Here is a 13,330-nt window from a genome sequence, read left to right as displayed (position 1 = left end):
AGAGAGAGAGAGAGAGAGAGAGAGAGAGAGAGAGAGAGAGAATGCACACATGAAATGAAGGTAAATGGATGGAAGTAGAAAATAATCATCCTGAATGAGATACTGAAGACCCAGAAAGACAAATACAATATGTATTTGCTTATATGTGGTTATTAGCTGTTAAGTCATTGACACCTAAGCTACAATCCATAGACCCACAGAGTTTAGGTAGAGAGTAAGAGTCTGTGGGCTGTGCAGGGAGAGAGATCTCCCATAGAAAGGGAAACAGGACAGTCATATATGGATTAGGGAAGAGTGACTGGAACAGGAGGAAAGAATGGGGGAAGGAATACAAGGGAGAGACAGCTAAAATTAAGGGCCATTTGTGTGTCTGTGTAGTATCAAAACCTAATACAGTAGAAACTTCATAAACTATATACATTTATGAAGGTGACCTAAATGAAATTGCCAAATAATGGGAAATAGAGAACCACAACTGACAAGCAATCTCTTGTCACCAAATAAAAATTTCCAGTATTGGGACTGAGCTATAACTAATTGTTGGCTAAAGAGTTCCTATGGGAACTCCTAGACAACCCATGCTGTTGCCAAGACTATAGGTAGCTCTCCACAAACTACAAGGTGCTAAACAGCTATATAACTCACTGAATATGGAAAAGTTGAGTGGATGCCTACACAGAGCCTTCACTCCTACATGCTACTGTCTTTGGTAAAGGACCCAGAATTGTTCCTGTCTAAAAGAAGTGCAGGAACAAAAATGAAGAAGAGACTGAAGGAAAAGTGGAGGTCCAGTGACCGGCCCAACTTGGGATTCATCTCATGGGAAGGTGGGGAGAAAGGCACCAGGGCCTGACACTATTATTGATGCTATGATGTGCTTACAGACAGGAGCTTAGCATGGCTGTCTTCTGAGAGGCCCAACAAGCAGCTGACTGAGACAGATGCAGATACTTACACCCAACCATTGGACAGAAGCTGGGGACCCCTATTATTGAATTAGGGGAAGGATTGGAGAAGCTGAAGGGGAGGACAACTCCATAGGAAGACCAGCAGTCTCAACTAACCTGGACCCCTGGGAGCTCCCATATAGTGAGTCACCAACCAGGCAGCATCCATGGGCTGGTCTGAGGCCCCAGACACGTAAATAGCAGAGGACTGCCTGGTCTGGCTCAGTGGGAGAAGATGCACCTAATCCTTGAGGCCCTTGGGAGGGGCATGGCTGGATGGGAGGGGAGCATCCTTTCAGACACTAGGGGTTGGGGGGAGGAGGAATGGAATGAAAAACTGTGGGGGAGGGACAAGGGGGGATAATGTCTGGAAATGGAGACTTCTAAAGCAATATTAGATAGTGGTGCATGTGTTAAATTTCAGCACTCAGGGGCAGAGGCAGGCAGATCTCTATGAGTTCAAGGCCTGCTTTATACAGTAAGTTCCAAGTCCATCCAGAGCTACCGGGAGAAACCCCGTTTCAATAAAATAAAATGAATGCTGGAGTAAGAAATCAAATATTCAAATAGACAGACACATAGAGCAAGTTTTAGTTTAGCAAAGACTAAAACAGTAATAGTGACAAAAATTTGAGACACACGGAAGACAGATCTAAAACTGGCACCAATAAACCCTATCTCATTGAAAAGTTATATCAAGTGAAGTACAATAAACATATAAATTACAAAGTGTAAACAGATAAGTAGATTTCAGAAAAGTAAAGGACATGTTTGAGAAAACCACAACAGGATGAAAGAAAAAGAACACAAGACAACTGTGGTTGTATTTGTAAGGAAAAAAAAATGACCTTTATACAAGAAATATGGTTAGAGCCAGAGAGAAGCATTTCACAATAAAAGTAAGAATATCTTATTTATCTCAGCAAGATACAGTGAAATCAGAAAGTATACACTTCAGAATCAAAATACATGATGATACCACTCAGCCACTACACTTGGGAACTAGACAGACTAAACAGAAAGCAGCAGACACACAGAAGACTAGAAGCCTCTATCACCCATTCAGCTGACAAGCACAGAATACTCCAACCAAAATCATCCCTAGGGGCACAGAGAACAGTATGTAATACAGTGCATATCTAAGGCTATAAACATGGTATCAACAAATATTAAAGCAATAAAAATATACAAAGTATATTCTTCCAGTGACAAAACTTCATTAGAAACCAGTAAGAGAAAGCAATGTGATATTCAAAGCTAAATGCATACTTATAAAGAACTACAAGTCAAAGAGCTCTAAATAACCTAGGAATCAATGGATCTTTAATTGATGACCCTTTACTTATACAAATATCTTGAAAGACAATTACTTTTCATTGAAACTCATTAGAGGTAAATTTTAGCTTTTCATGCAAAAAAGACTTCAAATAACGTCCTCAGCCAATACAAAGTTTCAAAAGTTCTCCATTTTGCATGTAATGTCAAATATCATATTTGGCACATTTCTAAACTTGTGGTATTTCTGAAATATATGTAAGATGTCACTGGTGTTAAGACATGCTATAACTATTTACTTAATGGCAAACTGTTCATCAAGACTAAAAATAAGATCACAAACTAGGTACCTAGCTCTTTCCCGGGCTGCATCTTCACGGGCTTTCTCCTTCTCTTGCCTCTGTTGCTCAATTCGGGCTTCTTGCTCTTTCCTCTTCATCAATAATTCCTCTACACGGGCCTGCCGTTCTGCCTCCAAGGCTCTCTTACGTTCCTAATGTTAAAAGTTAAAGTTGTCAGAATTATGAGTACAATTAAAACCATCAAACATGGCATAACTTTGACAACAAATATACATTTATTTATTCCTGGATTGTCTATAAGTACATAGTTTCTAAGAATTTAAGCAAAATTCAAATAACAATGACATATGGTTTTCATATGTCATTTACAATTATTACACAAAATTATAACATGATCTTGTATGTATTAAATCGTAAGAAGTACACACACGTACACACACACATTTACACACTTCTATGCACACCTTATGACATAGTTTAGAAAACAAGTTTAATCAAGGTTGAAGAATCATGATCTGTAAAAATATGCCAACTGTATTCTTATACACTAATAAGGAATAACTTGAAAATATAGTTAGGTAAAAATTCCATTTAAAATCCCGTAATGGCTAATTTTGGTTGTCAACTGGACTTAATCTGAAATTAGCTAAGATCCAATCAAGCAACTGAGATCCAATCAAGCAACTGATACACCTATGAGAGATTTCTCTTGGTTGATCTGAGGTGGAAGACCCATCTTAGTCTGGGCCACATCTTCTGGTGGCAACCCATATAAAAAGACATCAAAGAAGGAAGCTTTTGCTTTTTCTCTGCTTGCCCTCATTCTCACTGGCCAAGTTCATGACATGTTTCTAAGACACTCCTTCCCTGGTGCTAGACCCTATTTAAACTTTCAGTATTCCAACACAGGCTGGAAATAGATAGCTCTCTAGGAGCTCCCTGAGACTCCAGCACCAAACTGCAACTACTAAGACATTCAGTCTCTTGACCTGAACTAACAGATCCTTGGCTGTTCTTTCAGGAGATAGCAATTGTTACACAAGCCACTCCAATACACACACACACACACACAAGTATTTTACCATGTATGTATGTATATATACATACATATATATTTAACTTTTTCTGTGAGAACCAGACAGACAGACAGACGAAGTTTTCCTCTTCTCTGGATCTCCAGCCTGACTCAAAGCCCGAGCTAGGAAAGGTGCTCAGTGGTGCTGAGTAGAACCCTACCTGCACAGCCTCATCGCGAGTCCTACCTGCACAGCCTCATCGCGAGCCTGCTTCTCTTCTTGTCGTCTCTGCCGCTCCTCCTGCAGTTCGTTAAGTCTCTGCTCATATTCCTTCAGTTTTGATAAAACATCGTGACGTTTATTCTGAGCTTCAAGAGTATTTATGAAGGCAATCTCATTCACCTTCAATGAGAACAAACACAGAGTCAGAACCAAATTAATTCTTTTTTAAAAATAATTTCTTTATTTTCATTTTATGTACATTGGTATTTAGTCTGAATGTATTCGGTTTGACAGTGGCAGATCCTGGAATTACAGACAGTTGTGAGCTACCATCTGGGTGCTAGAATTTGAACCTAGGTCCTCTGGAAGAGCAGTCAGTGACCTTAACCACTGAGCCTTCTCCCCAACTCCCTCAAATTAATTCTTAAAACAGAGTAAAAAGTGTGTGTGTGTGTGTGTGTGTGTGTGTGTCTGTCTGTCTGTCTGTCTGTCTGTCTGTGTGCATACTCAAGTGCATATACACATGCATGGCTTAGGTGCCTACAAACACTTGGAGCTGGAGTTACAGGGTACCCATGAGCCTCCTGACACGGGTTCTGGGAACAAACTTCAGGTCCACTGCAAGAGCAGAACATATTGTTAACTACTGAGTCACCTCTCTAACTCTTCAATTTAACTCTTATAAATACAAGAAATTTAACAATGATTTTACACAAGAATATTTAAATCATCAGTAAGGCCCAGAGAAAAATAATAAGGTTTTCCTGTCAGTATTACCTCAAAATAAGCCAATGTATATGACAAATTAATAGGGTTTAATAAGAACTAATTTAAGAGGCTGTCATAAAAAATATTTTTTAAAACAGGAAACAATTTAGTATTTTAGAAGATTATTTTACAAAACTTCTTTTAACATAAATTTGTAACGATACAAAACAGAGTACAGATAACTAGGTATGTTCATATTTTTCTAGTGATACTTTTATTTTTTTTAACCTGGCATACTAAATGATGCATTTCATGATAGCCATGAGTAACGGATCTTCACACTTACACATAATTACAAGTTGTCCTAGTTGATCCCCTCCCAGGTCTCCCTGTTCTGTCACTCAGGGGCTCTCCCCGTCACGTCTCATGACAGGCTTATCAATTACCCTCTCTTCCTCCCTTAACAGCTCTTCTCTCATAACCCCTTTCCAGTTTCATAAGTTACTCATACATAAAACTTTAAAGAAGGATTATTTATGAAACTTTAACTTTCTAGGTCAGGCTTATTTTGCTTAGCTTAATGGCTTTCAGTTCCATCTGCTTCCTGGAAATGTCACAATTGCATCTTTCTTTAGGACTGAATAAAATTCTATTGTGAATATGCACCAAATTTTACTTATCTGTTCATTTATCAACAAATAAGCTGGTTCTACTTCACATTATATGTAGCAATAATAAAAATAGATGTGCATGTAATCTCAGACATGTAGTATGTTAAGAGAACTTTGGTTATAGCTAGATTATATGGTAGTTGTATTTTTAGCTTTTTGGCTGCACCAATTTGCATTCTCAACAATACTTTCTGAGGGTACCTACTTCCAAACAACCTCATTTATACTTATTCATCTCTACAGTAATTTCTAGTTTGGGGAACGTTCCCAAAGGCTTCCCTAATGAGCCTCTTGATGTCACTGGGACAGATCATCGTATCTCCTATAGAGTTTGAATGTTAGTAATTTGGCTATCCTCTCTTCTGTTAGCTTTAGTTGTTTTCTCTAAAATCCAACTATATTGCTTTGTTTTCACTTTATTCATTTCAACTCTGATCTTTTTAACTTTTTGGCATCTACTGCCTTTTGGGATTGTTCTTATTTTCCTAACATTGTGAGGTATAATAGTAACTTATTATTTGAGGACTTTTGAAGTTTTTTGGTTTTGGTTTTTGAAGGCAGGGTTTCACTGTGTAATAGACCTGGCTGACCTGGAACTCATTTTGTAGACCAGGCTGGTCTCAAATTCACAAAGATCTGACTGCCTCAAACTCTCAAGTGCTGGGATTAAAGGTATGAACCACCACACCTGGCTTAGATACGTATTAAACATTCTATCAAGCTATGATTTCATTTTTATTGAATTTATAAAACTTTAACACCCGCCATAATTTCTTCAGTGAATACTAATCAAGACTTTACAGTTCAGTTTCTTTATATTTACATATCTTGGTTTGTTGTTGTTATTGCTATTACTTTTCTTTTTCTAGTGATTTCTAGTTTGGTTGTACTGTGATTAAGACGGTATAAGAAATTATTTCAATTGTTTTTTATTTGGGAAGACTTGCTTTGGATAAGACCTGTAAGAATGGTTTATTTTAGAGTTGCATGCATTAATATCTGTTGGATGGACTATTCTATATTTTGGAATGTTCAGTTCATTTGATCTGTGATGAACTTTTAATTCTGAGGGTGGATGCCTTATCAACAGATTAGAATGTGGTATTGAAGTCACCTATAATTATTACGATCTGTTTGACGTCTTCTATTCATCTGCGCTGTTTTATAAAATGAGGGGCATTAATTTCACATATATATATAAATATTTAAAAGTAATTATTATAATTACATATAATCATTCATTATAGCCATCTTCTTAAATGTGTTGTTCTATTATTTACTTCTACGGATAGTAGCCTTCTTTATTTTTCTAATTTTAGTTTGAAGTTTACTTTATCATATAACAAAACAACTACACCATCTTGTTTTCAGTTGATAGATTTCTCTCCTTTAACTGTCAAGTCTGTGTGTAGCTTTATCAGAGATTCTGTTTCTTGGAAATGGAGTCATAGTTTTTTTTAGTTTCTGTGGATGATGTGTACAGGATTATATATTTTCTCTTACTAATTTTTGATTTTATATATCAACCATTCCTTTCTCCCAAGCATTTTTTTCTGCGCAGTCAAGGAAGAAAAAAAATGCCTCCTCTTCTCCAGCGACCTTTCACTTGCTTGTGGATTACCAGTGGCCTGTTCTCTCTCTGAAAGAGTGTCTACTTCTAACTTATTTTTCATTGGTTCAAAGGAGCCAGATACAACCTGCCATTTTGAATCCTGTCTGCTGTAAGTTTTAGACAACAAAACTTAAAATTATAGAAGTTTTCTTTCCCTTTTACATATACTGAAAGTAACAAATAGTTACAACAGATTGTACGATACACTGGTGTCCAACTTTAGACAGAAGCAGGGACTCCAAAAATCTAGATCTGGAAAACAAAACTTAGCTCAAACTAGTCTATACATTTCTGAGCCAGCAGAATGCCTTGGCAAGAGCCAAGCCTGAACACCTGAGTTTGACCTTCCTGGACCCACAAAGTGGAAGAGAATTGACTTCCACAGTTGTTCTTTATCCGATAAACCGTCTCCAGTTTCCGGATGTACTTTTTTTTCTTATTCTTTTTGTTTGCTGTTTTAAAAAATTTTTTATTGGCTATTTTATTTATATTTCAGATGTTACCCACTTACCCCATTTCCCCCCCCAACAAAGAACCCCCTATCCTATCCCCTCTCCTCCTGCTTCTATGAGGATGTGCTCCCACCTCCCCACCCTCGAATTACCCCACACAGTGTCCAGCCTTTATGGGACCAAAGACGTCCTCTCCCACCTATAACTGACAAGACCATCTTCCCTTGCTTATACAGCTGGAGCCTTGGGTCCCTCCCTAAGTGCTCCCAGGCTGGTGGTTTAGACCCTGGGGGCTCTGGTTGGTTGGTATTGTTGCTCTCCTCATGGGGTCACAAATCATTTCAACTCCTTCAGTCTTCATTCTAACTCCTCCATTGTGAACCCCATGATCAGTTCAATGGTTAGCTGTGAGCATCCGCCTCTGAATATGTCAGACTTTTGCAGACCTCTAAGGAGACAGCTATGTCAGGCTCCTATCAGGATGCATGTCCTGACATCCATATCAGCGTCTACCTTTGGTAACTGCAAATGCAGTGGATACTCAGGTGGAATGGTCTCCAGATGGCCCCTCCTTCAGTTTCTGTCCCACGCTTTGTCTCCATATTTGCTTCCTTGAGTATTTTGTTACTTCTTCTAAGAAAGACTGAAGGACCCCTACTTGGTCTTCATTCTTCATGAACTTTATGTGGTCTGTGAGTTGAATCTTGGGTATTTCAAGCTTCTGGGCTAAAATCAAAAAATCAGTGAGTGAATACCATGTGTGTTCTTTTTGTGATTGGGTTACCTCACTCAGGATGATATTTTCTAGTTCCATCCATTTACCTAAGAATTTCTCAAATTCATTGTTTTTAATAGCTGAGTAATACTCCATTGTGTAAATGTACCACATTTTTTGTATCCATTCCTCTATTGAAGGACATCTGGGTTCTTTCCAGCTTCTGGCTATTATAAATAAAGCTGCTATGAACATAGTGGAGCATATGTCCTTGTTATATGTTAGAGCATCTTCTGGGTATATGTCCAGGAGTGGTATAGCTGGGTCCTCAGGTAATGATATGTCCAGTTTTCTGAGGAACTGCCAGACTGATTTCCAGAATGGTTGTACTGGTTTGCAATCCCACCAACAATGGAGGAGTGTTCCTCTTTTCTACATCCTCGCCAGCATCTGCTGTCACCTGAGTTTTTGATCTTAGCCATTCTGACTGGTGTGAGGTGGAATCTCAGGGTTGTTTTGATTTGCATTTCCCTGATGAGTAAAGATGTTGAACATTTCTTTAGGTGCTTCTTGGCCATTCAAGTTTCCTCAGTTGAGAATTCTTTGTTGAGCTATGTATCCCATTTTTTAATAGGGTTATTTTGTTCTCTGGAGTCTAATTGTATATATTGGATATTAGTCCTCTATTGGATGTGGGATTGGTAAAGATCTTTTCCCAATCTGTTGGTTGCCGTTTTGTCCTATTGACAGTGTCCTTTGCCTTACAGAAGCTTTGCAATTTATGAGGTCCCATTTGTCAATTCTTGATCTTAGAGCATAAGCCACTGGTGTTCTGTTCAGGAACTTTTCCCCTGTGCCTAGGTATTCGAGAGTCTTCCCCACCTTCTCTTCTATTAGTTTCAGTGTATCTGGTTTTATGTGGAGGTCCTTTATCCACTTGGACTTGAGCTTTGTACAAGGAGATAAGAATGGATCAATTTGCATTCTTCTACATATTGTCCTCCATTTGAACCAGCACCATTTGTTGAAAATCCTGTCCTTTTTCCACTGGACAGTTTTATAGAGCTCAAATTTTAAGGAGTGGTTCCTACTATACTAAAATTTCTTCATACTTGTTTATGTTACTCCACATATAATTATGGATTTTAGATAAAATCCAACTGATGTATTCATTGCTTTTTCTGCTCATGTACATATGCCTTCATATTGAATCTGATATCCTGGGGCTCTGAATACATTTTTAGTTTTATTGTTTGAAATGTTAAGAATTTAAAGTATTTTTCTTGATTATAGATTGTTTTATAGAAATACTAGACTTAGTAAAGACATCCACCATGTATTAATTTACTTTTCTCATTACTGTGAGAGATGCTGACAAATAAAACTTAAGGTTGGAAGTGTTTATTATGGGTCACAGTTTGAGGGTTCACTCTCCATCATGATCCAGAAGTCATGGTAACAGGAGCTGAGGCTGCAGTTCAAAATCAATGTGTAGTCAGAAAGCAGAGCAGTGTCAACACTCGGTTTGCTTCTTCCTTTTCTGGTCTGAGATGCCAGCCCATGAATTGCTGTGGCTCACTTTGTGGTGGGTTTTTCTGCCAGAGTTAACCTAGCCTTTTCCACAGAGGTTTGGCTTTTAGGTGCTTTTTGACCCATTTAGGCTGATAATGAATATTAAATATCATACACAGTATTCATTCTGTCTCATGGCTCAGTTAAATAATATCTGTAAATATCTAATGCACTATTATAAGAGGTTTATTCATTTAACTAAATCTTCAGTCAGCTATGTACTGTTCCCCGCCCTCCCTTTGCCTGAAGTGTGATTTTAGTAAAACATACATATATATTTTTTGACAAGTTCATACCTGTATATATGCATTATGATTGCTGTTTCTCACCTAGTCTGTCTCCCTTCCGCCTGTCTACTCCAGCCTCAATAGTCTCCTTTTCCACGTTCACAGCTTTTTGTTTTATGACCTATTAGATTTTACCAGGGCCATCCTTGTGACCGTGGATGTGGAACTACTCATTGGAGTTTGGTGGGCTCACTCAACAGGTACATAACTGAAGACATGACTCCCCTCTCAGGCAACAATTCTTAGCAAATAGTTCCACGTGGAAAGGTTGGGTTCCATCATGTCCCCACACCCATGACTGTTGACAGTCCTAGTGCAAACCTAGTGTAGGAAACTGGAGCTGGTATGAGTTCATAATTGTAGTGTCATGTTGTGCCCAGAAGACGTCGTTTTGCAGCCCTTCCTTCTCCCTGTCATCAGCTCTGAACATTCCCTTGTTTGCGATATTCCTGAGCCTTACAGGAGGTGATATAAATGTATTGGTTAAGGCCAAGTATTATTTTCTTTCTATATGTTTGAGAAAATTGAGATACCAGCTACACTGTTACCAAGAGTATCTAAGTGGCCAGAGAATCATGGAAGTGGGAATTCTGGCTATGTAGTTGGTTTTTAATCAATAATCATATTCATGAATTTTTTTATTTACCCCTTAGTCTCCTGATGAATCCTGTATATTTTGATATTAATGATGTGATAATTTGTCATACATAGGAGAAAGACGTCCGAAAGTGGAAGGAAGAATTACTAGATCAACGGCGTAGGATGATGGAAGAGAAATTACTTCACGCTGAATTTAAACGAGAGGTACAGCTACAAGCTATTGTGAAGAAAGCTCAAGAGGAAGAAGCTAAGGTGTGGTGTATTAAATATTTAACCGCGTAACCAAGTATATTTTCCAGAGTATAATATTGTAACAGGTTTGTCCAAGTATTTTATTGTAAAATAACAGAAGATTTTACTGGTTTATTTAAAATTTACTAGGTACAATCTCATACTTTATAATAAGCAGGTCTGTTGAGATCTACTTGACAGAATAAGCTGCACAGCTGTAGAATACTAAGTTTGATGAGTTTGGTCATGTGTATATCTCTCCAACTATCAGTACAGTGAACATTCACAAATCATCTCTGGAATTCATCTTTCTTCAACTCTGTAAATGTGCAAGTTTCTGATCTGCTTTCTCTCACTGCAGATGTTTGAGTTTTCTAGAATATGAATGGATCATATAGAACATACCTATCCTTCTGGCTTCTTTCATTAATTTTTATTTGAATTTTATCTTGCTATATGTACTGATTGTGTCTTCCTTCATCTGGTTACCTATTAGTGGACATCCATTTTCTCCTGGTTTTTGTCTTTTCCAATGATAACTGCTGAGAGAATTCATTTATAAAGCTTTTAGGTGATGTTTACTTTTGGTTTTAGTGGTTTATTTTTTGTAAACACCTACTGTTGGTTGGCAGTCTTACAACAGGCTCATGTTTAACTTTTCTTTTTACATTTATTTGTTTTATGTGCATGTGTGTATGCATGTGTGTGTGCATGTGTGTGTGCATGCTGTAGGATATATATAGAGGTCAAACGTCAAAGAACTATTGCTGGACTTGATCCTTTTTCCAACAGATGGCTGTTGTGGTTCAAAGTCAGGTCGTCAGTCTTGGCAACAAGTATCTTTACCCAGGCAATCATCTTGCTGGCCTAATATATATATATATTAGACATATAGAGCACTGTTTCACTGTTTCATGCTCATGCTTGTAGGTAGTATACATTAATCAAATTCATTCCTCCTTTACCTTTCTTATCCCCTCACCTGATTACCTCTTCCTTCTGTAAAAGCCTTCAGAAACACTGTCATGTATTCCAGTTATTTTTTGTTCTAGAATCCTTATATGAGAGAGAACATGGTATAATTGTTTGATTATTATTAATTAATTCATTCACTTTATATCCCAGTTGGGTTCCCCGTCCTCATTTTCTTCCAGTCTCACACTTACAAAGCCTGTTTCTCATTACCCTCTGTGTCCCCCAAGAAGTGGAAGTTCCATTTGGGTACCACCTCACCCTGGGATATCCAGCTGCAGTAGTACTAAGAGCATCTCTCCCACTGAGGCCCAACCAGGCAGTCCTGGTAGGAAAAGGGCCCCATCCCCTGCCATTGGTCCTTGTTTTTCTAACGGTTGTTTGTTTTTAATTTTTGTTTTGAAAGGAATGTTTTTATTCCATTGGCTTACAAGAAAAAACATGAGAGGATAAGATTTTAAATTACTGACAAAATTTGTCTATTTTTATGTTTAATGATTTGTCACCTTTGGGAAGAACTTGTGATATCAAATATTTAATTTTATTTACATACATTAGTGAAAGTCACTGATACTGACACATAACCTCATATATCATGGCTTGTTTGTTATGCTCAGCTTTTTTAAAAATTTAAAGCAAGGTGAGTAACTCCGGCTGGTTGTAAATTTGTTGTGTAAGGATAATGTTGAGTTATCCTTGATATATATATGTATCACTTGATATATGATGTAAGAAATTCTTACAAAAAATTCATTATTTAATTTGCTTTGAGATATAAAATAGAATATATCATGTAAAAATTCTGTGGACTTCTGAAATGAATATATATTCTATAACTGTTGGACAGACTATTGTGTGATGCTTGCTAAATTCATTTAATCTGTGATATAGTTTACTCTGAAGTTTGCTTTTAAATGTTTCTCTGTGAATTATCTATCTGTTGATTCAAATGATATATAAAAGTTAATTTTGTTATATCTAGGCCTATCTGTCCCTGTATGGCTAGTAGTGTTAGTTTTATGAAAATAGGTTTACCAAATTTTGATTGCATATATATTTATATTTGTTATGATTTTGTAAAGATTCCTTTTATTAATTTATAGTGATTTATCTTTTCTGACCAATTTGGCTTCAAATCTTGCAGCCCGAGTCCTAACTCACAAAGGTGAAAATTTTCAGTTCTGTCTCTTTCTTTTGGATGCTGGCCAGAGCCTAATTATGTTTCTCTTTGGTATTTTTGCACTTCTAAGATTCGGTTGCCAGCCATAAGTTGTTTTTTTTTTTAATTTTTTTTGAACATGAAATGCTTTTTTATAGCGTGTTTTACAAGGGGAGGGGGTAAGAGGGGCCAGGTGGTGGAAAAGTACAAAATCTTCTTGGCCTGTGCCTTGAAACATGTCATGGTCTATACGGTACACTGCCTTGAATTATGATCTACCTGCTGTTCTTCAGAAGATATGGTACACTGCTTGAGTTATGGTCTCCCTGCTATTCTTAAGATGATATGGTACACTGCTTTGAGTCTATCTGCAGTTGCCAAGCAGGATCTTGCAGTTGCCAAGCTTCAGGGGACATTGTGCAGGTGGGGAAAGGTAGGGGGTGAGGGTAAGGGCGAGGGTCCTGGCTTCTGGCATCTCCCCCTTCTCTGTTTAGTTAGAGAAGGCATCTTATGATCAATCCCAACTATGTGAGTTTTGAATTTGGATGTCTAATTATGGGGGGTCTTAGACAAGTTCACAACCCCAAAA

The 13,330-nt window shown here is 37.6% G+C and overlaps 1 protein-coding gene across 1 annotated transcript in view; it reads right to left on the bottom strand.

Moving 5' to 3' along the window:
* The window catches only part of Scaper (S-phase cyclin A associated protein in the ER), a 308,858-nt gene that overhangs the window by 215,355 nt on the left and 80,173 nt on the right, over positions 1–13,330 (bottom strand). The window contains exons 15-16 of the mRNA XM_028781560.1: positions 3,787–3,942; positions 2,573–2,715 (exon numbers count right to left, since the gene is read on the bottom strand). Of these exons, the coding sequence (XP_028637393.1) occupies positions 2,573–2,715; positions 3,787–3,942 (299 nt within the window). The remainder of the gene's footprint in view (positions 1–2,572; positions 2,716–3,786; positions 3,943–13,330) is intronic.

This window comes from Grammomys surdaster, unplaced genomic scaffold (genome assembly GCF_004785775.1).
Source record: "Grammomys surdaster isolate TR1022 unplaced genomic scaffold, NIH_TR_1.0 472, whole genome shotgun sequence".
Taxonomy (NCBI): Eukaryota; Metazoa; Chordata; class Mammalia; order Rodentia; family Muridae; genus Grammomys; species Grammomys surdaster.
Note: the sequence above shows the minus strand (reverse complement) of the source record. Positions and strands in the feature narration are given on the sequence as shown.